Below are 24,210 nucleotides of genomic sequence, written 5' to 3'. Positions count from 1 at the left end.
TTATTGGGACTAATTATTTTAAAAAAGAAATTATTTTTCTGCTTAAATATACAAATTTAATTAGGCATTCCATTTTCAGAGAAACACATTTAGTTGGAGGTCTGGGTTTTGGCCTTTTCTTTTTTGGATTTTTTTTTTTTTTTTGAGACAGGGTTTCTCTGTATAACCCTGGCTGTCCTGGAACTCACTCTGTAGATCAGGCTGACCTTGAACTCAGAAAATCCGCCTGCCTCTGCCTCCCCGAGTGCTGGGATTACACCGCCCAGCTGTTTTTGGCCTTTTCTACGCATACATTATACACTGGATGTTGCCAGTTGTACCAGCCACAGAGACTTCCCAACACCCACAACTCTAATTGGCTGAACAAAGTTGGTCCAGGAGCCTTAAATACCCCAGACTCCTGAGTTGGGTCATACACACGAAGAACAAAGAGTGGCACTTGTTGGGAGAACTAAACTGGAATACGAAAGCCAAGCCACTCTTCCCACCTTCTCAGAAGATTAGAAGAGGGGCTGTAACAATAGCCCAGCTGAAGAGTAATTGTTCTTGCAGAGGACCCGGGTTGGGCTCCCAGGGTTCAGCTTCCAGCACCCACTAGGGGCCTACATCCATAACCTGTAGACAGAGTACCCAGACACAGAAAATAAACCTTTTTAAAAACTGCTTTTAAAAATTAGAAGAATCTGGGTGGTGGTGGTGCACACCTGTAATCCAAGCCCTCTGGGAGGCAGAGGCAGGCGGATCTCTGAGTTCAAGGCCAGCCTGGTCTACAGAGTGAGTTCCAGGATAGCCAGGGCTACACAGGGAAACCCTTTCTCGAAAAAAACCAAATCCAAAAAAAAACCAAAAAAAAAAAAATTAGAAGAAAACATCTTCTGACAATGAGTGTTTCAGACATGGGCATGGTGATAACTGCTGTGTGTTTATATCCAAAGTGTCTGATTTTCTTTCTCCAAAGTAATCTACATGTTTTTCTTCCAGCTGACCCTTTGGTGGGGAGTATTGCCACTCAGTATATGACCAACAGAGCAGAACACGACAGAATGGCCAGGCAGTGGACCAAGAGATACGCTACATAAACTGGGTTTTCAGTTCTTACATGATTTGTCTGTCACAGAGAGAGCTGCTTATGATTTTGAAAGGGTGGGGGTGGGAGCTGGTAAAGAGTAGGGTATTTCTATAACAGATATTATTCAGTCTTACTTCCCAGGATTTTGTTGTAACTTAAGGTATCTTGCTACAGTAGGCAAACCGGTAATAGCGACTTTTAGAGCTGTCACTTTGCAAGATTAGCTGACTTTTAGTACAACAGGAAAGAAGCATGTGTAGACACTTGTGTTCCATTGATTGTAGTCTACTGTACTTTCAAAATCAGCTTACATTTGTATAGGTTACATACATGGCCATTTATGTAAAGTCCTATTTTCTTGTTCAGAAAAATTGGAATTTGTTTTTCCTTCTTAGAAGGAAACAATGGTATTTAACCAGTTTTCAAAGATGAGTTTGTTACCTCATATATATAAAATGGATACCAGGCTACAGACACCAAGTAGGAAACCTGTAGTTAATGTATTTTATTTTATATGCAAATTACTTCAAGGGTTGAATCAGGATTTGTGGAAACCTGTAGTGAAATACCTTAAGCTGTTAACTGTAAGTGTGGAATAGGAACTGTTCAGTCGATTGGTTGATTTAGACTTCTTATGTCTGCATTTGTTACTGTACTAATAAACAATATTAAGAACAACTACTGACCTGCTGTGTTCATTTTCTCTCTGCAGTCTTTGCTTCTCAAAGCAGGTTAAGGAATACTCATTACTTACGTATGCCAGGACTGGTAATTACACAGCACATTTCGTCTTTTATGACTTATTTATCTTATGTATATGAGTACACTGTAGCTGTCTTCAGACACCAGAAGAGGGCATTGGATCCTTTTACAGATGTTTGTGAGCCACCATGTGGTTGCTGGGAATTGAACTCAGGACCTCTGGAAGAGCAGTCAGTACTCTTAACCTCTGAGCCATCTCTCAAGTCTCCTGGAGCTATCTTAAAAACAATAAACAGTGTAAGCCAGCTAAGCTTCGAAGATGGACTCCAATGTCTGTTTCTCAAAGCATTTTCTGATCTGCACATGGCACTCGTGAGAGACGCGTGCCACCCTGGTAAGCTAGTGCTCCCCGGGCAGAGCAGGTTCCACGACTCGGGAGTGGGGTGCTGCTGTCCCTTGCTCCGACTCATGCAGGTAAACGCTGAGCACAGTAGCACACACCTTCATCCCAGGGGTGGGGGATGCCAGAGGATTAGTGTTCAAGGTCATACTCAGCCACACACTGGGTCTGAGACCAGCCTGGGCTACATGAGACCCTGTCTAAAAGGGGGGGGGGGGGGATTGACCCAGGACATGCTGGTTTACGGTATAGTCGTCCTTGGCTTGAACTCACTGAGCTGCGCCAGCCACAAAGGTATTGCATCAAAGATTCCATTCCTCACTTGTCTTAGTGCATTCCTTATTATACCCTGTTTCATAGTTTGCTTTTCAGTTAAATGGTTAAAGATGATTTACAGCTGAAAATACCAACCAGCTAGCCGGGCAGTGGTGGCACACACCTGTAATCCCAGCACTTGGGAGGCAGAGGCAGGCAGATTTCTGAGTTCGAGGCCAGCCTGGTCTACAGAGTGAGTTCCAGGACAGCCAGGGCTACACAGAGAAACCCTGTCTTGAAAAACAAAGAAAAAGAAAATACCAACCAGCTTATTTCCTAGTTCTTCGTATAAGGCTGGCAATCTTTTTTAATACAATAACCAATACTGCTTAGATCTTGGTAAGGTTGTCCATAAAATAAATTGTAAATTCAGTTTAATATGTAAAACTAATGGTAACACTATTTCTGACATTTTATTGTATATGACAAGGTTATTAGAAGAAAAAGGGCCGGGCAGTGGTAGTGCAAGTCTTTAATGCCTCCCAGCACTGGGAGGCAGAGGCAGGTGGATTTCTAAGTTCGAGGTCAGCCTGGTCTACAAAGTGAGTTCCAGAACAACCAGAGCTACACAGAGAAACCTGTCTCGGAAAAAAAACAACAACAAAAAAAAAAGAAGAAGAAAAAGGATGTTTCCCCGTTCTTCAGCCTAGCCATTTCAGAGGCCATTTTCAAAAGACCCTCTAGAATTTCTTTTTATCATCCACACAGGCCTAGCTTATAGAAAAAAAACAGGGTTTTGAATATAAAAGCTCCTCGTCCTAACCCTAAGATCTTAATAGAGCAAAGCAAAACCACCACTTTTGTTCTGTTCATCAAAGCTTCTGTGAAACGAGAATTTAACTCAGAGATCCAAATTGTTGTTATTGGGACAATTTAGGTAGACAAAGCAATTGCCAAGCTTTATAATCCTAGAAAATTAACTTTAAAAAAAATTAGGTATTATTCTCTGTGTATGGGTGATTTCCCTGCATGTATATATGAGCACTAAGTGCATGCAGCATCTGAAGAGGCCAAGAAAGGACACTGAAGCCCATAGAATCTGTTTGGGTGGTTGTGAGCCATGCTAGAAATTTGACCCGGCTCTTCCCAAGAGCATCGATCTTAGATCTTAGCCCTGAGTAATCAATCAACTTTTGTAAAACAGAGTCTGGGCTTGTTAAGATGACTCAGTGGGTAAGGTTCCACCCCTGAAATTCATGAGAGGATGAAGGAGAAAGCCACTCCACACACACAGTAATGACTTACAGACACACTAAGACATTTGCATAAAATGACAATGAGTCTAGAGTTCCTGACGGCTGGAAGAGTTCCCAGGGCATACTGCACACTCTCTAAACTTTTATTTTGCTGTTATTGATAAGTACAGAATAAATAAACTTGATTTTAAGAACAGGTTTCAAATAAAGACAAAATAATGTCCAGCAGCAGTAAACTAGCCCAGTAACTTAATTATAAAGTGCACTAAATTACCGCATAGGGGTTCCATGCAGGCCAGCAGTGGCGCTAACTCAGCCTCGGCTGCAGACCTGAGGCTGGGCTCAGGTTTCCGAATTGGAGTTGCCTTTGTTCTTCCTCCCCGGCAAAGGGAAGCTGGATTTGCTCTGGGGCTGGGAAAGCTTGCTGGCCAGTAAGGTGAAGGGCTCAATCAGTGTCCTCCGGTCTGTCACTGTCACCTCCCACAGCCTCACTTTCTCACTTCTTGCCCACTGTTGTGCCACATCAGCATCCACTTGCCTCTGCTCAGAAAGGTCCAGTTTGTTTCCTAACACAACGATTGCCACCTGGACAACAAAAAGACAATGGTAATCATCAATAACAGTTTACACAAAAACAGGGTAAGTCATGCTCTTCCATTTAGCAAACTACTTTTAAGTAAATGATACTGAGGAAAAGAAAACAGTAAACTAACTCACAGCTGCTCTGGAGTTTGAAGCAGGAAGATTGCAAGTTCAAGGCCAGCCTGGGCAACTTAGTTAAACCTTATCCAAAGACAAGTTGGGGAAGTAGAGAGCTTACCTAGTAAGTGTGGAGCCCTAGGACTCGGCTGGCCGAGATCGCTGGGATGGGAGGTGTGCATGGGGACCCTCAGAAGTGACAAACATGACAACAGGGCTCTTCTGGTCTCCTGGCCTCCACAGGCACCTGCACTCATGAGCATATAATTCCTCCCACCTCCCCACGTATACATAATTTAAAATACGTCTTTAACATTTTTTTTAAAAGATGGCCAATCAGCCAGGCATGGTGGTGCACGCCTTTAATCCTAGAACTTGGGAGGCAGAGGCAGGCAGATCTCTGTGAGTTTGAGGCCAGCCTGGTCTACAAAACAAGTTCCAGGACAGCCAGAAAAATTCTGTCTCCAAAATCAAAGCAAACAAATAAAATGTAAGAATCTAGCAGACTATTAACAGGGGTGCTGTATGGCTCCCAGGTTGCTGACTGAGCTTAGTGAATTCCAAACAGCAGGAAAAGCGGCAAACAGGGAGAGGCTGGTGCTGACTCACTATGCTTGTAGGTAGGTAGAGGGGTGTGTGTATGTGGATTCCCACATGACTGAGCTATACAGTATGTGAGCTAGGAAAGCATTCCTTGTTCAGAGTAAAACCCAGCAAGAGACAGAGAGCAAGCGCCTTGCTTCATGGGCCTGGCCAGTCATGCACACTGTTCGCAGATACCGCCTGTATCACTGAACAGCTTTAAATGTGTAAACTATATAGAATGCACATTAGCACTCTGACGGCATCAGACTTCACACCCGGTAGCTAAACAGCCACGTACCTCCTTTTTGTCTTTGAACTTATCAATCTCTTTCTTCAGAAGCTCCACTCTTTGAAAGGACTCCAGGTTATTCACACTGTACACAAGAACAAAGCCATCAGCAAAGGAGAAATAATGTTTTGGCAGCTCCACGCCTTCCTGCAGGCCTCGGGTGTCGTACAAGTGCAGCTGCTCCTTCACCCCACGGTCTGTCTCCACAGAGGCCATGTACACGTCTTCTAGCGTTTCACAGTCTTCCATCCCTGCATTAAAAAGGAACCAGGGTCGGTTATTCCCTATCTCCCATGCCTCCAAGGCTGGCTTCCTTGGTTCCCTGCACCACACATAATGGCCACATGCCTACTAATTTCTTCAAAATGAAAAGTAGTTATTCATCCCAAAGTATCTTTTTTTCTTTTCTTTTTAAGATGTATTTATTATGTGTGAGTACACTGTAGCTGTCTTCAATCACTCCAGAAGAGGACATCAGATCTCGTTATGGATGGTTGTGAGCCACCTTGTGGTTGCTAGAATTTGAACTCAGGACCTGCAGAAGAGCAGTCAGTGATTTAACCACTGAGCCATCTCTCCATCCCATATCTTGTTTTAAGTCTGAACTCACTGTAGCTGTCTTCAGACACACCACAAGAGAGCATCAGATCCCATTACAGATGGCTGTGAGCCACCATGTGGTTGCTGGAAATTGAACTCAAGACCTGGAAGAGTAGTCAGTGCTCTTAACCACTGAGCCATTTCTCCAGGCCCTACCCTTTAATCTTTATTCATGCCCTTTCCCCACCCAAGCATACAATAATTTTCTTTAATTTTAAAAAAGTATTTCTTAGTCAGGCGGTGTCAGCGGTGGAGGTGGCAAATGCCTTCATTTCCAGCACTCGGGAGGCAGAGGCAGGCGATCTCTGAGTTCCAGGTCAGTTTGGTCTACAGAAAGAAAGAAAGGTCACCAAAATGGCTTATAAAAGATAAAGTGTGTATCTGCCAGAAAGAAAAGCTCTGTACATCGGTATTTACTAATCTCTTACATAAACTTCAGTTCATTTTTAACCTGTGTATCTTCTTTTCCAAAATCATGACCTCATGAAAGGCAAAACACCATCTTCTTCACCTCTGAGCTCGGCAAAGCACCATCACATGCAATGTGATACAGAGAAGATGGAACAGCGTACTCATGGAAGGAATAAACAAATGAGATAATCCCAATTTACAAATTAGGTCATACTGAAGCAAACAGCCATTTCTTCATGTTTAAGCCTGACCAACAGCAGCAGCATGCTATGCTGAAGACTATTGTCACCTGATGCTGCTACCTCAGAGACCCTATGATTCCCAGAGCCCCATTCGATGCAGGTACACAGGACCCCATTTTCATATGACTTATGTCTATGGGTTTGTTTCTGGCATGCATAGAACATTTAGCAAACACTGCTGAATGCCACAGAACCCCAATTCCTTCTGCTTACTCTTTTATACCAGTCAGCATGAGCCACAAGCCCCTTCCACCAGCTTCAGAATCCAGAAAGAAACTAAGAATCTTACCAACAGTGTGGTTCCCATAAAGGAGTTGCTCCAAAATTGCAGTTTTCCCAACAGACAGCAACCCACACACGACAACCTTGCAACCCTTGCCCATCTTCTCCAAGGACGCACTGTGGAGAGAATGGGGGCTTTGAAGTAAGTCCTTTCCCTTAGAGGTTATGTTGAACCAGTAATACAGGGGGAACTCCAGTACAGAGTAAGGTCATCTTACCACACTTAGATCACTGTTAGAGGTTCCTTATATATTGCCACAGAGATCATCTGCAATAGATTGTAAAAAACGCCCAAGTGGACGTATAACCCCAGTACTCAGAAGGCAGAGGAGGATCTGCCTCAGCTCCGTGCACAGTGGATTCGAGACTGGCTTGGATGTTCATCTCTAGGCATGGCTTGCTCCTTCCTATAATACAGCATGCTAGAAAAGTGCTGAGGCAGGAGGATTACCATGAGTAAAGTAACATTTTTCTTAAGGCTTTTGTTTTTCCAGAAGACAAGATATCAACAGCTAAGGTAAAAAGAAAAATGGTTCCTAAAGACAACAAAAATGTTAAAATGTGTTTAATACCAGCACTCAAAGGGCAAAGGCAAGATCTCTGAAAATTTGAGGCCAGCCTGGTTTACAAAAGACAGCTAGGGCTGATACACAGAGAAACCCTATGTGTGGGAGAGTGTCAAATGGTGGAGCTGGAGAGATGGCTCAGGGGTTAAGAACACCAGCTGCTCTTTCAGAGGACCCAGGTTCAATTACCAGCACCCACATGGTAGGTCACAACTGTCTGTTCCAGGGTTTCCAACACACTTACGCAGAGATACAGGCAAAACACTAATGCTTGTGTGTGGGCCCATGCACCCACATGCATGCATGCACACATAGTCAAACGGAAACAGGCACGGTAGCACAGCCTTTAATTCCAGCACTTGGGAGGCAAAAACAGAAAAAGCTCCTCTTGCAGGTCCTAAGTTCAATTCCCAGCACCTACACCAGTGCCCCCAATACCCCCTAGGCCCCAGGGTTAAAAGAGTCATGAACTGTCATGTGGGTACTGAAACCAGAGGACCCTGGAAGAGTAGCCAGTGCTCTAAACCAATAAGCCATCTCTCCAGTTCCCCACAAAAAGGGTCTTCCAAAGATGCTCCCAAATTAACCCTGGAAACTTATTTTGAGAACTTACTTTAAAAGAACTTTTGTGTGTATATTAGTGTTTTCTTGAGTCAGAACTTACAGAATGTCTCTATGGATTAAGGGAAATTATAGGAATGATTTACAGTCTTGCAGTCCAACTAACCCAACTATGGACAGCTGTGAATTCAAAGTCCAAGAATCTAGTAGTTGCTCAGTCCCACGAGGGTGGGTGTTTCACCTGGTCCTTTGCTTACGGTGGAATCTGGAATCGTGAAGTAGACTCCAACAGGTGTGCTGGTAGGTAAGTGCAAGAGGGTGGAGGAGTGAGTCTGCCTTCTTCCAGCGTCCTTATGCAGGCCTCGGAAGAAGGTGTGGCCCAGGCTAAAGGTGCGCGCCACTACACCTGGACCTAAACTCTTTATTTGGAACTTGCTCTGTCCCAGGCTGGACCTGAACTCAGAGATCTGCTTGCCTCTGTCTCCTGGAATTAAAGGTATATACCACCTTGCCTGGGCCTAAGCTTTTCATGGCCACTAGGTCTCACGATCCTGATCATATGTCATACCAGGTCAAGATCTGGATCAAAAGCCTGTGTCTTCCAGCCTCAAGATCTGGATCACAGCTATGTCCTCATTTCTGGACATTCATCCTGTAGCTCATTCCAGATATAGTCAAGTTGATAAGTGAATTAACCTTGATCTACAGAGCTCAAGGCTGGGCTGGGGACCTAAGCACAAGTGTATTTATGAGGCAGGTTTTAGAGGAGAGGGACTGACTGACTGAAACATGAAGAAGCCAGGGATGCAGAGGGCCTTTTAACCTAGTGATGCTTCTGATCTACAAACTGTAAAATGGTGTTTTATTTGAGCCATTAACCTCCTCACCTGAGGGAGCTCAGAGGGTCTCTGCAGGTTTGAGGCTAGCCTAGTCTACATTCAAGTTGCCAGGACAGTTAAAGCTACATAGCAAAATGAAAGAGGAAATTTTATCTCTGAAAATTAAATTTTAAAATGTAATTGCTAGGGCTGGAGAGATGGCTCAGCAGTTAAGAGTACTAGCAAGGTGGTGGTGGCACACGCCTTTAATCCCAGCACTTGGGAGGCAGGAGGTAGGCAGATTTCTAAGTTCAAGGCTAGCCTGGTCTACAGAGTGAGTTCCAGGACAGCCAGAGCTACACAGAGAAACCCTGTCTCAAAAACAACAACAAAAAAAAAAAAAAAAAAAAGTAATTGCTGCTAAGGAAACATAACCTCATTAATCTCTCTATTCCATTTTTCTAACTTTCATTCTCAGAATCATTCAGTAGTTTCTTTTCTCCTTAGATTTGATTCCAGAACACTGCTTGCTATATTTGTCTGTTGGACCCCCAAGACCAAGTTCTCACACAAAGATTTCTTTTCCCCAGAGGGACAGAGGGCAGGAAATAGGCAAAGGCAGGAGATAGAGGATGAGGGAGAAGGGGTAGGGAACAAGGGAGAGGGAGGAGGGGTATCTGTCCTGAAGGGTCAAAGGACTGCCTCTGGATTTAAGGAGTTGGACATACCTCACAGGCAAATGGTGGTTTATAAAGGTACAAGGGGTAATCCAGTATTATGATGAGGTGTTTAATTTTAATTGGACAAGTTAATGATGTGAGCTAAAAAGGGCTTTTGACTTCAATACTTTGATAGCTGGACCTTGATAGTCTTGAGAGCCTCAGAAGAAGGAAGTGGCCAAATAAGGGAACAGACCTTGGTGGCTAGCTTTAGAAATGGAATCTAATGGTTTTTAGAAAGGCAGAGGGAATGGGAGAGAAAGGCAAATCCTTCGGCCATTGCCACACTCAACACACTCAAGCTGGTCAGAGTCCCTTCAGTCCTGGTATTCTTCTGTCTTGTCATTTAACCCTTCCACGAAGCCATCCCTACCCCCAACTTAAAACCTTGAGGTTTAGTTTCTGATTCCTAACTGCTAAGGACATTGTGGTGCTTTGAATAAGTATGGCCCCCACAGACTCATGTGTTTCAATCCTTTACCTAAAGGAAGTGATGCTATTAGGAGGTACGGCCCTGATGGAGGAAGGGTCTCACTGTGGGGTGGGAGAGATCATTTTGAGATCTACTGTGCTCAAGCTATGCCCAGTGAGGCGCATCTCTCTCTGCTGCCTGCAGATCAAGATGTAGAGCGCTCAGCTCCTTCTCCAGCACCATGTCTGCCTGCACGCTACCATGGTTCCTGCTATGACAATGGACTAAACCTCTGAAACTGTAAGCCAGCCCCAAATTAAATGTTTTCCTTTATAAAAGTTGCCCTGGTCATGGTGTCTCTTCACATCAATGAAACCTTTAGACACACTACCACTGAACTGCACCCACAGACTTGTAATTTATTCTTCAGCATTATTTTCTCAGAAAACCTCATCCAGGGGGCTGAAGAGAGGCTCAGCAGTTAGAACACTGGCAGCCCTTGCAAAGCCCCCAGGGTTCAGTTCCCAGCACCTACATGGACGCTTCCAATCACTTCCACCTACCTCAGTGGGCCCCAGGTACAAAGGTGGTGCACAAACATACATCCAAGTATACACACATAAATAAACACACAAACTAAAAATAAACCTTAAAATTTATTGAAGACTGTTCTAAAAGAAAAATCATATCCTGCACTCCATCCTAACTTGCAAGCTCCACTAGATGTGCTTAAAAGAGTAGAGTCAGTTAATGACCCCTCACTCCTCCTGGGACAACTGTCATTGTACCACTCAATACCCCTCCACTCCCTCAAAGTGTGGGTTGTTTGCGCTGCATTGCCAACAGCTGAGACTGAGCTCCGCACTTATTAAGCGATATATCCATGGATTTTTAAATAGGGCAGGTGAGGACTCTTAAAATGCTAAAGCTATCATTTATTCTAAAAGATGAGCAGAGTCACCGATTGATGAAAAAGGTAATCATAATTCCCAACCTTGGCCACAAACAAGCGTAGAGTTTATTAAAACCGCACGACAGTAAAGAAAATTCTGGAGCTGCAAAAACTCCAATAAACCATTATTTCTCAATAAAGAACGCAGGGCAGAATGCCAGCAATCTGGGCATTTCTTCCTGGAACAGGTCTTGGCAAATGAAGAATTTGCTATCCTAAAAGCATCTATAAAATAAAGTCCCCCCAGGCTGACATTAGCACCTCGGGGCTCCCATCCACTACAGGAAAAGCCAGAGGGGGAAGGGCGCCACAGTCCACCCGCTAGCCTGGTTCGCGCAAGTCCCAAGTTCCCCGCGGGCCTCAAGGAAACGCGCGAGGTCCACGAGTGCGGCCGCTTCGCCTACGCCCACGCCACGGCCGCCTAGCGGCCACTGTGCCCCGGGATCACGAAGCGAGGCGCCGGCGGCGACACCAACCTGACACTGCAGGGCAGTGAGACAGTGGCACGCAGGGCACCGCGGTCCGAAGACGCCCCTCTGGAACCCGTCCCCGGCCTGCTTCCTCGGGCCCCTTGCCCGTGACACGCACGAACTCACCGCCTCTCACCTCCTGCAGCTTCACCAGCTCAGGAGCCCAGCAGAGAGCTAGGGGGAGAGCAACCGGAAGCGGCGGGCTTTGCCAGCCTAACTCCGCCCACCAGGCTGTAGTCCGGACTACAAGCCCCAAGAGGCACCGTGCGGCCACCCTTCCCCACCGGAAGGAGGGGCCCGAAGGTTGGGGGAGGAGCCACAAAAGGGATTGTGGGAGAAAGGCTTCTTCCTTTCCTCTGGCGGCAGCCATCAGGTAGGGCGGCTGTGCGGTATTTGCGTTTCTATCCGTCGGGAATCGCGCTAGTCTTCGGCCATCCGACCCGGGATACGCTGCGGTCTCGGTGCTTCTGCCTCGCAGGAGCGCCTCGTTAGGATACAGGGTAGAGAGGGCGCGGATACGCCGCCATTCGGGAGGCTTGAGAGACGCGATGGCGGCAGGATCCGAGCTGGGCCCGGGACTGAAGGAGGCTTGGGGTGGAAGCCTGGCCGCGGCCTGCCTCTCATCACGCCGCCCGGGTGGTGGGACGAAGCTCTCCCGGCCTTGCTCACGGTGGCGGTTACAGCCCTGTTGCGGTCCTGGCCTCCCCGAGCCTGGGGTAGTCAGTCCCGCCTGTGCAGAGCCCTTCTCATTCCCGGCGGACGGTGGGGCGCCAGGCGGATGGACGGGCTGTAGTCGGTGCTATTGACAGCGAGCGCTCTTTTCGATTTGCTTCTTCCTCTCAAAGGTGAGCCAAGATGGGTGCATACAAGTACATCCAGGAGCTATGGAGGAAGAAGCAGTCCGACGTGATGCGCTTTCTTCTGAGGGTCCGCTGCTGGCAATACCGCCAGCTCTCCGCGCTGCACAGGGCTCCCCGCCCCACCCGGCCCGATAAAGCACGAAGACTGGGGTACAAGGCTAAGCAAGGTGCGTGAGGTCTCGATGTGGGTGATCTATAATACTTTTAGAAAAGCCGGCGGGCATCAGTTTGGAATTCCTCCCCGCCAAAAAAAATGCTGGTTAATTTAGTTGTTCTAAATGTGATATAAAGGTTACAGATATACTTTAGTCTACATAGTTCATCTACCTTTGTAATTAAAAGGAAGCATTGGAAAGTCTTAACAGTCTAACGTTGGTGGTCGGATATTTTGTTTTGTGTAGGCTATGTCATTTACAGAATTCGTGTACGCCGTGGTGGTCGCAAACGCCCTGTTCCTAAGGGTGCAACTTACGGCAAGCCTGTCCACCATGGTGTCAACCAGCTGAAATTTGCCCGAAGCCTTCAGTCTGTTGCTGAGGTAAGTGGTAGGGAGTATCAGTTGTCTTGACAACCCATTTGGGATGGTGGGCTAAGAAGAAATGGAGGAACACAGTGGAGTTTCACTCGGCATAAGGTGGGGATGGAGGAATTTTCTACTTAATCTTGGCAAAGAGCAATCACAATCAATATTCACTCTTTGTTACTGTTCTGGTGCTTACATAGGTGTTTTGGTTTCTGGACTTCAGAACTAGTTGTACAGAACCTGTGCTCTTTGAGAGGCAGTAAAATTTTGAGCCATTCTCCTGTTTTGTTTACTTTGCTAATAGTGTGTGTCTGTTACTTTTTTTTCCGTTGAATTATGTATAGGATTAAGAGCTTAATCTCTTACTGAAGGGGACTGGGACAGCTCCTGCCTGGTGTTAGGGAGAATAAGAAATGATGTTTCTGTCTACGTGTCTGCCATTTAAGCTGCTCTTTAATTCTTAGGGTGTGTGGGGACCTGGCCTGCTTCAGTCTCATTTTTATGACCCAGAGTTGGAAGGATTTTTGTCTATTTACTGCTATATGTAGTACAGGAAACTGACTGGTCTTTCCCCCTGTTTTAGGAGAGAGCTGGACGCCATTGTGGGGCTTTGAGAGTCCTAAATTCCTACTGGGTTGGTGAAGATTCCACATATAAATTTTTTGAGGTTATCCTCATTGATCCATTCCATAAAGCTATCAGAAGAAATCCTGACACCCAGTGGATCACCAAACCAGTCCACAAGCACAGAGAGATGCGTGGGCTGACATCTGCTGGCCGAAAGAGCCGTGGCCTCGGAAAAGGCCACAAGTTCCACCACACTATTGGTGGTTCTCGCCGTGCAGCCTGGAGAAGGCGCAATACTCTCCAGCTCCACCGTTACCGCTGATACATGTGATATTTGTATAATTCATATCCAATAAACAATTTAGGACAGTCATTTCTGCTTAGAGGTGTTATTTGTTAAAATTACAGATTGTCATGAGTGCTTTGTGAACGTATAGAAAGAAGTTAAAGTGCAATAATTGGAAACTGCAGGTGATGATGTATCTTGTTTCTGATGTGCTGTGCTTTGTCTGCTTAGGGGATTGAGTGTATAGTGTTTGTGCCAAGTGGTGTCCTACCTGTAAAGGAGTCCTGAAACTAGCCCAGATGTGTTTGGTGCATGTGATAGAAGCGAGTTGGATTTTGCTTAGAAATGTGTAGGTGGAGGTTTCAAACCTGTTTTGTGAATATGCATAGAAAGGTGAAATCAATTATAACCCACATTTTGAAAATTGAATCTAATTCTATTTTCAGAAGACCAGGTAAGTTGGGAGAGGTTTCATGTTCTGTTGGATCTAGAGTATGGGTTTGAAGCTGATGAAGATTGAACATTGGAGTAGGGCTTACTTAGGGCAGATTATTTCCATTAGGATTTATAAGCTAGTAACTATGGTTGTAAGTTATTATCAACCAAGCAAATATAAGTTGTGATTAAGCTTTTCTAGCAGCTGGTGTGTGCGGAGGCAGGGGATCTTGAGTTCCAGGACTGCCTACAATAGAGAAAAACCAAAAGTGGGTGAGCTTCTAGTCAGTCTTTCTTGGGTAAGAAAAATAAATTTTGGTACTGTGTTTTCATTGTTAACAAATCTACCCCTAAGTAGCTGCTGGTAACTGCTTTGACTTTCATCACATTTCACAAAGGGCACACATACTACCATGTTTTATTTCTATTTGTGCTGGGCCTTGAGGTTGTTTCCCACAGTGATTTTTTTGAGTGTGGAATAGTATTAGCCGGGTGGTGGTGGTGCACGCCTTTAATCCCAGCACTTGGGAAGCAGAGGCAGGCGGATTTCCGAGGCTGAGGCGGATACTGAGGCCCAGCCTGGTCTACAGAGTGAGTTCCAGGACAGACAGCCAGAGCTACACAGAGAAACCCTGTCTCCAAGAAAAAAAAAAGAATAGTATTATCTCTGAACAGCTGGCTTGGTATCACAATCTAATTGCTTTTATTAAATTTTTTCCTGTGGAGATTTTAAAAGGATTTGATTTCCAGAAAATACTAGACTTGAGTCCTGAGACCTAAGTCTTTTATATTCAACAAAACAAGGAACTGTATAGAGGTTGTTCAACGGAAGTAATAAATGTCTGTTAAACAAGTGGACCTTATGTTATCTTTTATGTTAAAGCAAATGAACTTGAAAAAGATAGCTTAATGGCAAACATGGGAGAACAAGTATCCTAATTAGGAAACTGCCTGGGCTGGGCACTGTGACTCCATTCACTCCTTAGCACTGCTAAGATTTCCTGCTAAAGCCAGTCAGTCAGTGGTCACAGAAGCGTGCCATTGTCCTTGCTACCTTAGAGATCAGTCTACACAGCAGTTAGGGGAGTCCTGTTAAATTGATCCTGGCCCTTTTGTGCTGGAAGTTAAGAGTCCATAGCAAATGATCAGTTTCACACAGCTGAGCCTGCCTTTAACCTGCCTTCCCTTGTAGATTCAGGGATCATAACAGGCATCCATCAACACAACTCAGGTTGGCCTTCAGTGCTGAGGTTACAAGCATACCTAGCTTTCATGATACATGATCTCAACTTAGAATAGATATGTATGCTGTTCCCCATTTTATCAATAAAGAATATAATTAAGTGGTGTACTCAAAACCACACAATATAGCTCAGGATAGTATACATACTTTTTACCTTCACACTTGGGAGGTAGTCAGGAGAATCAGCAGTACAGTGTCTGTCTTAAAAAAGGCTGTGGGTTGTAGGCATTGCATTAAGTCTGCCTTCAGGTGGTGTGTGGCATACAATTTTAATCTCAGCAGAGGCCAATGAATCTGAGCTCTAGGCCAGTCTGATCTACAGAATGAGTTCCAGGGCTACACAGATATCCTGTCTCCAAAAAAAAGGTCCCTTTCCTGGGTACAAACCTTTACTCTCGGGAATATGCTTTTCAGGTTAATTGTCCTGAAGGCAATAGGTGTAATGAGTTTTATTTAGATTTTGAGACAGCAACAGACCTTAAACTGGCATTCCACCTTGTGCAAATAGAAATGCAAGTGTTTACCACCACATCTGCTACCTTACCAGGTTTTCATGATCCTAGGGATGGAATCTAGTACCTTGTGTGTACCTGGCAAATACTGCCCACTGCTACTAATACTACTACTATGAAATACTCTGCTATTGAGACTACCTTCCTATGGGTCCCAAACTGGCCTCAAATTAGCAGCAGTTCAGTATTGGTGGGATTACATGTATCATCACACCTGGTTCAGAAGATATTAAAACGTCTTATTTTTCAAATGGTAGCATATTATACATATTAAGTCCTTTGCTAATTTTTAGAAGCTTGGTCCAGTATTAGGAAGGCTGGCCAGTTAGACTAATTATTGGTCTGCAATGAGGTCTGACAATTGTGCAATTTTTTTCACAGATGTACACTGCAAATAAAGGGTTAGTAGGAAACACTGCTTCCTTTAAAAATAACTCTTACACTAGTCCTAGTGTGCATCTATAATGCCCATTTGGGAGACTGAAACAAGATTGCTATGGATTCCAGCCCAGCCTGGACTATGTAACAATACCCTGGCTCAGTAGTTTACCATGCCCCCAGAAAAACACATGGCAACAAATTTACTCCCAAGATAGTATAGTTGGTCTATGCCTTAGGCTTGCTAAAGCCCTCAAAGCATGCTGCTGCTGCTGAGTATGGTGCATGCCCTTAATCTCAGCACTCACGGTGGAAGCAAGTGGATCTCTGAGTTGGATGTCAACCTGCCTGGTCTACAGAGTGAGTTACAAGATAGCCAGGACTATACAGAGAAAACCTGTCTGGGGGATGGGGGAGTGGGGTGGATGGGTGTGGGGGGTGGCAGTAGGTGGGGAGGAAGGATGGAAAAAGCCTGCTTTTGGAGATGTACCTGACATACATAGCTTCAAATCACAGTAAGAGCACCCCATCCCTTCAAAATTAAATCATTATTTAATTGGCACTCTAGAAACACCTGAACTAACTTGCTTGCAACTCTCCTTGTTCTATAAAGAAACTGCATTATTGGCAGTGCTGGTCTCAGACCAACTGGTAATGAAATTATGCATTATCTAATCACTAGAATTCTGTGGTGGAATGAGCATACCCCTTGGGTCCAGAGATTAATTGTTAGCTAACCTAAAGAGCATCTCACTCATTAGAAAGGAAAATGCAAAAAGCAGTCCTCGTTGGGAGTGGAGAAGTGGCTCAGCGGTTAAATAAAGCATTTAGAGAAGAAAATCATTTAAGATCCGTATTTCTTGATCCCTAGTTCTAATCTGTAGGCCAAATCTGTTAACAGTCAACTCATCACTGGTAACACACCCATCATTGATATGATGAAAATGTCAATATTCTTCCCATTTTCCAATATAATAGTTCTCTAACTTGTTAATGCTTAGTTTTCTGTATTTTTAGCTTAGGCAGAGTCTTGCTGTTGCTCCAGAACCACGCCCTCCTGTCTGCCTGTCACCATGTGACCCACTCTGATGGCCATGTACCTTCTGAAACTAATCAAGCTCCTCAAATTAAATGACTTCTTTAAGTTGCCTGGTCATGGTGTCTACAGCAATAGGTCAGTTACTAAGGCAGTCATAGTCCCCTTAAATTTGTTCACAATCAAGAACCTGAAACCCATGGACATGTGGGGTTACAAAATAAACAGGATAAAGGTTTCTGTCATTTGACTTTGACTTGGGAAATTTTTCATGGCCTAATGTGATGGTAAGGGCCTTGTAAGTGGAGAGCAGGCAGACGGCCCGAGTGATGGCACTGTGGTGAGGACTCAGCCCATCAGTACCAGCTTTGCAGACAGCCAGGGTCCGACCGCAGGGTCACACACGGAGGCTTCCACAGGAAACAGTCCTGCCCATATCTGGATTCTAGTCCAACAAGATGTGCCTTGGAGCGCCCTCCCAGCCCAGCCTACAAGGACTGTGGTCTCATAAACCTGTATTTTGTGGTGATTTATTGGGAAAAAAATGAAAATAGAGTTCTCTATTGTTCTGCTGACTTCTACATCTACCATTTCATCTCCGCAGACACTCCAACAAACTGTCCCAACTGTTAAGCCTGTAGATCTCAGAGGGATAAAGGGATTGTCACTCGGGGACATTTGGCAATATTTGCAGATATTTTTGTCTCTCACACTGGATGGATGTTTTGCTCCTAACGTCCAGTGAGTAGAAGCTGGTGGATACTGATAAACAGCTTGAAATGCTTCTAGCTTAGTAGTGCAGCCCTGTAATTCTAGCAACTCAGGAGGCTGAGGCAGGAGGATCCCAAATTCCAGACCCGTGTGGGCTATATCATGAGATCCGGCTTACTAATGACAAGAAAAAGTTGCAAACATCTTCATACATACACAGTAGCTACCCCAATGAATACTTGTGTACCCCAAAACTAATAATACTGTTTGGGGAACCCTTTCATCATCTGTATGTAGAAACACTTTATTTTCTCACACAGAAAACTAGAGTGTCTCCTTTTCCTCACCCCAAACGCACCCCTCCAACGAGCTGAGGCTGAGCGTGAAGCACCCTGATGGTCTCTGGTGGTGAAGACCAATGGTGGTCTATGTCACCATTTCCTCTGATAGTGGGTCTTTGGCCAATTAAAAGAATTGTCTGGTTCCTTGGGTGATATCCGCGTCTTGTAGCTCCTTGGCTGTTTTGTTTTTATTGCAAACGTCTGAACTTTCATTTGTGCTGAGTTCAGCCCTGCATGGGCTCGTTGTGCACTGAGCATGTACAGAGCTGGCACTTCTGGGCAGGCAGCCAGCACTCCTGGGGCAGCAGGAGCAGTTCCAGCTCAATTTATAAAGCAGAAAGGGATCTGGTTGACCTACAAGCAACAATATTGCAAGAATTAGTGTTAATCACAGCGGTGATTATTCATAGCTTGGCTCTTTCTGAGAAAAATAAAACCTTTAGAGTAATTTTCCTCCTTCAATAAAAGCATCCATTCTCTTATCTTTTTAGTTTTTTAAAAAGATTTATTTATTTCACGTATGTGAATACACTGTCGCTGTCTTAAGACACACCAGAAGAGGGCATCGGATCCCCATTACAGATGGTTGTGAGCCACCATGCCATTGCTGGGAATTGAACTCAGGACCTTAGGAAGTACCAGCTTTTAACCACTGAGCCATCTCTCCAACCCCATCTTTTTAATTTTTTAAAAATAATGCCTGCTGGGGGAAAGGTGTACCACGGGTTGCAAGAAGCTCAGAAGAAAACTCGCAGAAGTCTGTTCTCTCCTTCTGCCTTATGGGTCCTGGGGACCAAAATCAAGTGGTTAGCCTTGGTGTCAAGCTGAACCCTTTACCCACTGGACCACCTTGCTGACCCAATGCTTCCATTCTTGCTCTCTTATAAAAATAAAATTCTTGGGGGCTGGAGAAATGGCTCAGTGATTAAGAGCATTGACTAAGCCAGGCGGTGGTGACGCACGCCTTCAATCCCAGCACTCTGGGAGGCAGAGGCAGGGGGATTTCTGAGTTCAAGGCCAGCCTGGTCTACAGAGTGAGTTCCAGGACAGCCAGGGCTACACACAGAAACCCTGTCTCGACAAAACCAAATCCAAAAAAAAACCAAAAAAAAAAGAACATTGACTAATCTTCCAAAAGTCCTGAGTTCAAATCCTGACAACCACATGGTAGCTCACAACCATCTGTAGCAAGATCTGACACCCTCTCCTGGAGTGTTTGAAGACAGCTACAGTGTACTTACATATAATAAATGAATAAATCTTTAAAAAACAAAACAAAACAAAAAACAACCTCTGGAGACATGTTGTGATGCCCATTAAAAAAATAAAATTCTTTCAGGTTATGTTAGAAGAGTTGCTAACTAACAGGTGTTTTTCATTTTTTTTTTGTTTTTTTTTTTGTTTGTTTGTTTGTTTGTTTTGAGGCAGGGTTTCTCTGTGTAGCCCTGGCTGTCCTGGAACTTACTCTGTAGACCAGGCTGGCCTCGAACTCAGAAATCTGCCTGTCTCTGCCTCCCAAGTGCTGGGATTACAGGCGTGCGCCACCACTGCCCGGCTAAGTTATTCATTTTAATATACCTATTCATTTAATAAACCCTCCTCTTTTTCCAGTCTCACTCTCTCACTCTCCTTCCCCCACTCCTCCTCCCATTCTCCGTAAAGAAGACGAGCCCCCACCCCCTCCAAACACATAGGTACCAACCCTCCCTGGCACATCAAGTCGCAGCAGAACTAAGTGAATCCTCTCACTGAGGCTAGACAAGGCAGCCTAGCTTTGGAAAAGGATCCAAAGGCAGGCAACAGAAACTGAGTCAGAGACACACCTGCTCCGATTGTTAGGGGATCCACATGAAAACCAAGATGAACATCTGCTACATATGTGTAAGGAGCCTAGGTCCAGCCCTAGCGTGCTCTTTGCTTGGTGGTTTGGTCTCAAGCCCTGTGGACCCAGGTTAACTGTAGGCCTGGGTGGTGCCCTTTCTTGAGGTGCCCTTGACCCCTCAAGCTCCCTCAGTCCTCCCCCCACTCTTCCACCAGACTCCCTGACTTCGCGTAACTCTGCATCTGTTTCCATCCGCTGCTGGGTGAAGCCTCTCAGGTGACAGTTATGTTGGGTTCCTATCTGCAAACATGGAAGACGACCATTAATAGTGTCAGGGGTTGGCTGTCTCCCACAGGGTAGGCCTCAAGTTAGGCCAAACCTTGCTCGGCCATTATCTCAGCCTTTGCTCCATCTTTATCCCCGCACAGCTTGTAGGCAGAACACATTTTGGGTTAAAGGTTTTGTGGGTGGATTGGTGTCCCTCTCCCTCCACTGGAAGTCCTGCCTGGCTACAGGAGGTGTCCACTTGAGCCTCTATACCTCCCACTGCTAGGATTCTCAGCTAGGGTCACCCCCATATCCTTCCAGAAGCCCCCCCCATCCACCCAGGAACACCCCCATCCCAGGTTTCCAAGTTGTCCCAGAGATGCCCCCACTGAGCTAACAGGTTTGTTTTTAATCTATAGACAATAGCTTAAGGGATGGTGAGTGAGGTTGTTCAGTAGGACCCTCCGATCCAATTCGCCCATCTTCTCTTTGTACCTTTAAAGCAACCTGAGAGATTCCCCAGTGCTAACATGTAGTTTGCACACACAGAGCAATGGCCCAGAGCACACAGATCGTGGCAGCTTTCCTCACAGCCCAGCCCATAAGCTAACGAGGAACCTGGCTTCTCTTTTCCTTTTGGCCGCTGGGACTTTGTGCTGTCTCCACTTGTTTGCTATTGCTGCTTTAGCTCACTACCAAAAACTTAGTGGCCTGACAACACAAATCTCTAATACCTATAATCTGAGTGCCGAGGAGGCAGAGCCAAGGGAATAGCCATAATGTTGAGGCTAGCCTGGTCTACATAGTGAGCCCCAGGTCAGCCATAACGTTGAGGTTAGCCTGGTCTACATAGTGAGCCCCAGGTCAGCCATAACGTTGAGGTTAGCCTGGTCTACATAGTGAGCCCCAGGTCAGCCATGGCTGTGGAGCCTATTTCACAGCCTAACAGAAGGGAAGGTGGGTCCTAGACCTCGGAGAAATGCATTTTTGGATTGGACAGTGACTATCCCCACACCATGGAGTATCTTATCTAGGTGATTATTTTTATTAAGGGTTATCTTATATTTTTATAAAATAATCTTTAAATATTTTATTTTAAAAATTTTAAAGATGTATTTATTATTTTTATGTATACGTATGTTTTGCCTACATAAAAATGTAGACAGTGCCAGGGAAAACCAGAAGATGGTGTCTGATATTCAAGAATTGGAGTTACAGATGGCTATTAAGCACTATCTGGGTGCTGCAAATTGAACCCAGATCTTCTGGAAACGTAGCCAGTGCTTTTTTTTTTTTTTTGGTTTTTTTTGGGGGGGGATTTTATTTTTTTTGAGACAGGGTTTCTCTGTATAGCCCTGGCTGTCCTGGAACTCACTCTGTAGACCAAGCTGGCCTTGAACTCAGAAATCCACCTGCCTCTGCCTCCCAGAGTGCTGGGATTACAGGTGTGCACCACCACCGCCCGGCTGTAGCCAGTGCTCTTAAGCTCTAAACTATGTCTCCAGATTTTACTTTTAATTTTTGTGTGTGTGTGTCTGTGTGTGTGTGTGTGTGTGTGTGTGTGTGTGTGTGTGTGAGCTGTACTTGCACATGAATATAGGTGCCTAAGGTGTCCAGAAGAGGATGTCTCAGAATACAAAGAACTGGGTTTTTATCTGAAATATTTGCTAACTCTCAACTCTATAGAGTATGAACTCTAAACCTTAGAGAAAGCCAAGAAAAAACAAACAAACAAACAGTTGAAGGAAATAAATAAACCTCTTCAAGACCTGAAATTAGAAATAGAAGGGGGAAAAAGACCCCACAAACTGAAGGAATTCTGGAGAGAGAAAATCTAGGTAAGTGAACAGGAACTACAGATGCAGCATCACCAACAGAATACAGGAGATGGAAGAGAGAACTTCAGGCACTAAAGATAATTGATACATAGATCAAAAAATGTTAACTCTAAAAACTTCCTGACAAAACATCCAGGAAATTTGGGACACTATGAAAAGACCAAACCTAAGAATAATAGAACAAGAAGAAGATTACCAGCTCAAAAGGCCCAGAAAATACTTTTAACAATATCATAGTAAACTTTTCTAACCTAAAGAGGGAAATGCCCATAAATGTACAAGAAGCTTACACAATACCAAATAGACTGAGCCAGAAAAGAAAGTTCCCTTGCTGCATAATAATCAAAGCACTAAACATACAGAGAAAAGAAAGAATTTTTTATATATATTTTTATTTTCTATATTCTTTGTTTACATTCCAAATGATTTCCCCTTTCCCGGATCCCCTCCCTCCCCATATGTCCCATAAACCTTCTTCTCTCCATCCATTCTCCAATCACCTCCCTCCTTTTTTTCTCTGTCCTTATATTCCCCTCCAATGCTAGATCAATCCTTTCCAGGATCAGGACCTTCTCCATACTTCCTCATAGGAGTCGTTTGTTATGTGATTTGTGCCTTGGGTATTCAGGGCTTCTGGGCTAATTAATATCCACTTATCAGAGATTACATTCCATGTGTATTCTTTTGTGACTGGGTTACCTCACTTAGGATGATATTTTCCAGATCAAACCATTTGCCTAAAAATTTTGTGAATTCATTGTTTCTAATTGCTGAGTAGTATTCCATTGTGTAAATATACCATATTTTCTGTATCCATTCCTCCTTTGAGGGGCATCTGGGTTCTTTCCAGCTTCTGGCTATTGTAAATAAGGCTGCTATGAATATAATGGAGCATGTGTCCTTATTGCATGCCGGGGAATCCTTTAGGTATATGCCCAGGAGAGGTATAGCAGGGTCCTCCGGAAGTGTCATGTCCAGTTTTCTGAGGAACTGCCAGACTGATTTCCAAAGTGGTTGTACCATCTTACAGCCCCACCAGCAGTGGAGGAGTATTCCTCTTTCTCCACATCCTCGCCAACACCTGCTGTCTCCTGAGTTTTTGACCTTAGCCATTGTGACTGGTATAAGGTGAAATCTCAGAGTTGTTTTGATTTGCATTTCCCTAATGATTAATGATGTTGAGCACTTCTTAAGGTGCCTCTCGGCCATCCGAATTTCTTCAGGTGAAAATTCTTTGTTTAGCTCTGTGCCCCATTTTTTAATAGGGTTATTTGGTTCCCTGGGGTCTAACTTCTTGAGTTCCTTGTATATATTGGATATTAGCCCTCTATCAGATGTAGGGTTGGTGAATATCCTTTCCCAATTTGATGGTTGCCGTTTTGTCCTTTTAATAGTGTCCTTTGCCTTACAGAAACTTTGTAATTTTATGAGGTCCCATTTGTCAATTCTTGATCTTAGAGCATAAGCTATTGGTGATCTGTTCAGGAACTTTTCCCCCGTGCCCATGTCCTCTAGGGTCTTCCCCAGTTTCTTTTCTATTAGTTTCAGTGTGTCTGGTTTTACATGGAGGTCCTTGATCCACTTGGAGTGAAGTTTAGTACAAGGAGATAAGAATGGATCAATTCGCATTCTTCTGCATGCTGACCTCCAATTGAACCAGCACCATTTGTTGAAAAGGCTATCTTTTTTCCACTGGATGTTTTTGGCTCCTTTGTTGAAGATCAAGTGACCGTAGGTGTGTGGGTTCATTTCTGGGTCTTCAATTCTATTCCATTGGTCCACTTGTCTGTCACTGTGCCAATACCATGAAGTTTTTAATACTATTGCTCTGTAGTATTGCTTGAAGTCAGGGATACTGATTCCCCCAGAATTTCTTTTGTTGTTGAGAATAGTTTTAGCTATCCTGGGTTTTTTGTTATTCCAGATGAATTTGAGAATTGCTTTTTCTAACTCTGTGAAGAACTGAGTTGGGATTTTGATGGGGATTGCATTGAATCTGTTGATTGCTTTTGGCAAGATGGCCATTTTAACTATATTAATCCTGCCGATCCAAGAGCATGGCAGATTTTTCCATTTTCTGAGGTCTTCTTTGATTTCCTTCTT

General features: G+C 44.5%; 3 protein-coding genes across 10 annotated transcripts in view; 2 read left to right on the top strand and 1 right to left on the bottom strand.

The window, feature by feature from the left end:
* Positions 1–1,747, top strand: part of Ube2e1 (ubiquitin conjugating enzyme E2 E1) — a 51,974-nt gene extending 50,227 nt beyond the window's left edge. For all 3 annotated transcript variants that reach the window (XM_052190440.1, XM_052190441.1, XM_052190442.1), the window contains exon 6: positions 982–1,747. In XM_052190440.1, coding sequence (XP_052046400.1) covers positions 982–1,079 — 98 coding nt within the window. In that variant the 3' untranslated portion in view covers positions 1,080–1,747. The remainder of the gene's footprint in view (positions 1–981) is intronic.
* Positions 1,364–11,514, bottom strand: Nkiras1 (NFKB inhibitor interacting Ras like 1). Of its 6 annotated transcripts, none has more exons than XR_007979190.1 (5): positions 11,295–11,491; positions 6,798–6,907; positions 5,265–5,506; positions 3,957–4,267; positions 1,364–2,049 (listed from the first exon to the last, which is right to left on the bottom strand). XR_007979190.1 is itself a non-coding variant. In XM_052190445.1 (5 exons), the coding sequence occupies exons 3-5, from the start codon at positions 6,889–6,891 to the stop codon at positions 4,025–4,027; spliced, it is 579 nt and encodes a 192-aa protein (XP_052046405.1). In that variant the 5' UTR covers positions 6,892–6,907; positions 7,009–7,058; positions 11,295–11,492; the 3' UTR covers positions 3,805–4,024. The 6 variants fall into 6 exon arrangements, 4 of the variants coding, with proteins under 4 accessions (XP_052046405.1, XP_052046404.1, XP_052046403.1 ...); XR_007979191.1 differs by having other exon boundaries at positions 1,364–2,045; XM_052190445.1 differs by lacking the exon at positions 1,364–2,049 and adding an exon at positions 7,009–7,058 and having other exon boundaries at positions 3,805–4,267; positions 11,295–11,492.
* Positions 11,515–11,572: 58 nt separating this feature from the next.
* Positions 11,573–13,611, top strand: Rpl15 (ribosomal protein L15). The gene is made up of 4 exons (XM_052190439.1): positions 11,573–11,661; positions 12,134–12,315; positions 12,550–12,686; positions 13,255–13,611. The coding sequence occupies exons 2-4, from the start codon at positions 12,144–12,146 to the stop codon at positions 13,558–13,560; spliced, it is 615 nt and encodes a 204-aa protein (XP_052046399.1). The 5' UTR covers positions 11,573–11,661; positions 12,134–12,143; the 3' UTR covers positions 13,561–13,611.
* The last annotated feature ends 10,599 nt before the right edge of the window (positions 13,612–24,210 follow it).

Source organism: Apodemus sylvaticus, chromosome 8, assembly GCF_947179515.1.
Source record: "Apodemus sylvaticus chromosome 8, mApoSyl1.1, whole genome shotgun sequence".
Classification (NCBI taxonomy): domain Eukaryota; kingdom Metazoa; phylum Chordata; class Mammalia; order Rodentia; family Muridae; genus Apodemus; species Apodemus sylvaticus.
Note: the sequence above shows the minus strand (reverse complement) of the source record. Positions and strands in the feature narration are given on the sequence as shown.

Coding starts and splice junctions, on each gene's coding strand:
- Nkiras1 (XM_052190444.1), bottom strand. CDS start 6,891: ATGGGCAAGGGTTGCAAGGTTGTCGTGTGTGGGTTGCTGTCTGTTGGG. Junction 5,507..6,797: donor TTATGGGAACCACACTGTTG/GTAAGATTCTTA, acceptor TTTTTAATGCAG/GGATGGAAGACTGTGAAACG. Junction 4,268..5,264: donor AGTTCAAAGACAAAAAGGAG/GTACGTGGCTGT, acceptor TTTGTTGTCCAG/GTGGCAATCGTTGTGTTAGG.
- Rpl15 (XM_052190439.1), top strand. CDS start 12,144: ATGGGTGCATACAAGTACATCCAGGAGCTATGGAGGAAGAAGCAGTCC. Junction 12,316..12,549: donor GGGGTACAAGGCTAAGCAAG/GTGCGTGAGGTC, acceptor TGTTTTGTGTAG/GCTATGTCATTTACAGAATT. Junction 12,687..13,254: donor GCCTTCAGTCTGTTGCTGAG/GTAAGTGGTAGG, acceptor CCCCTGTTTTAG/GAGAGAGCTGGACGCCATTG.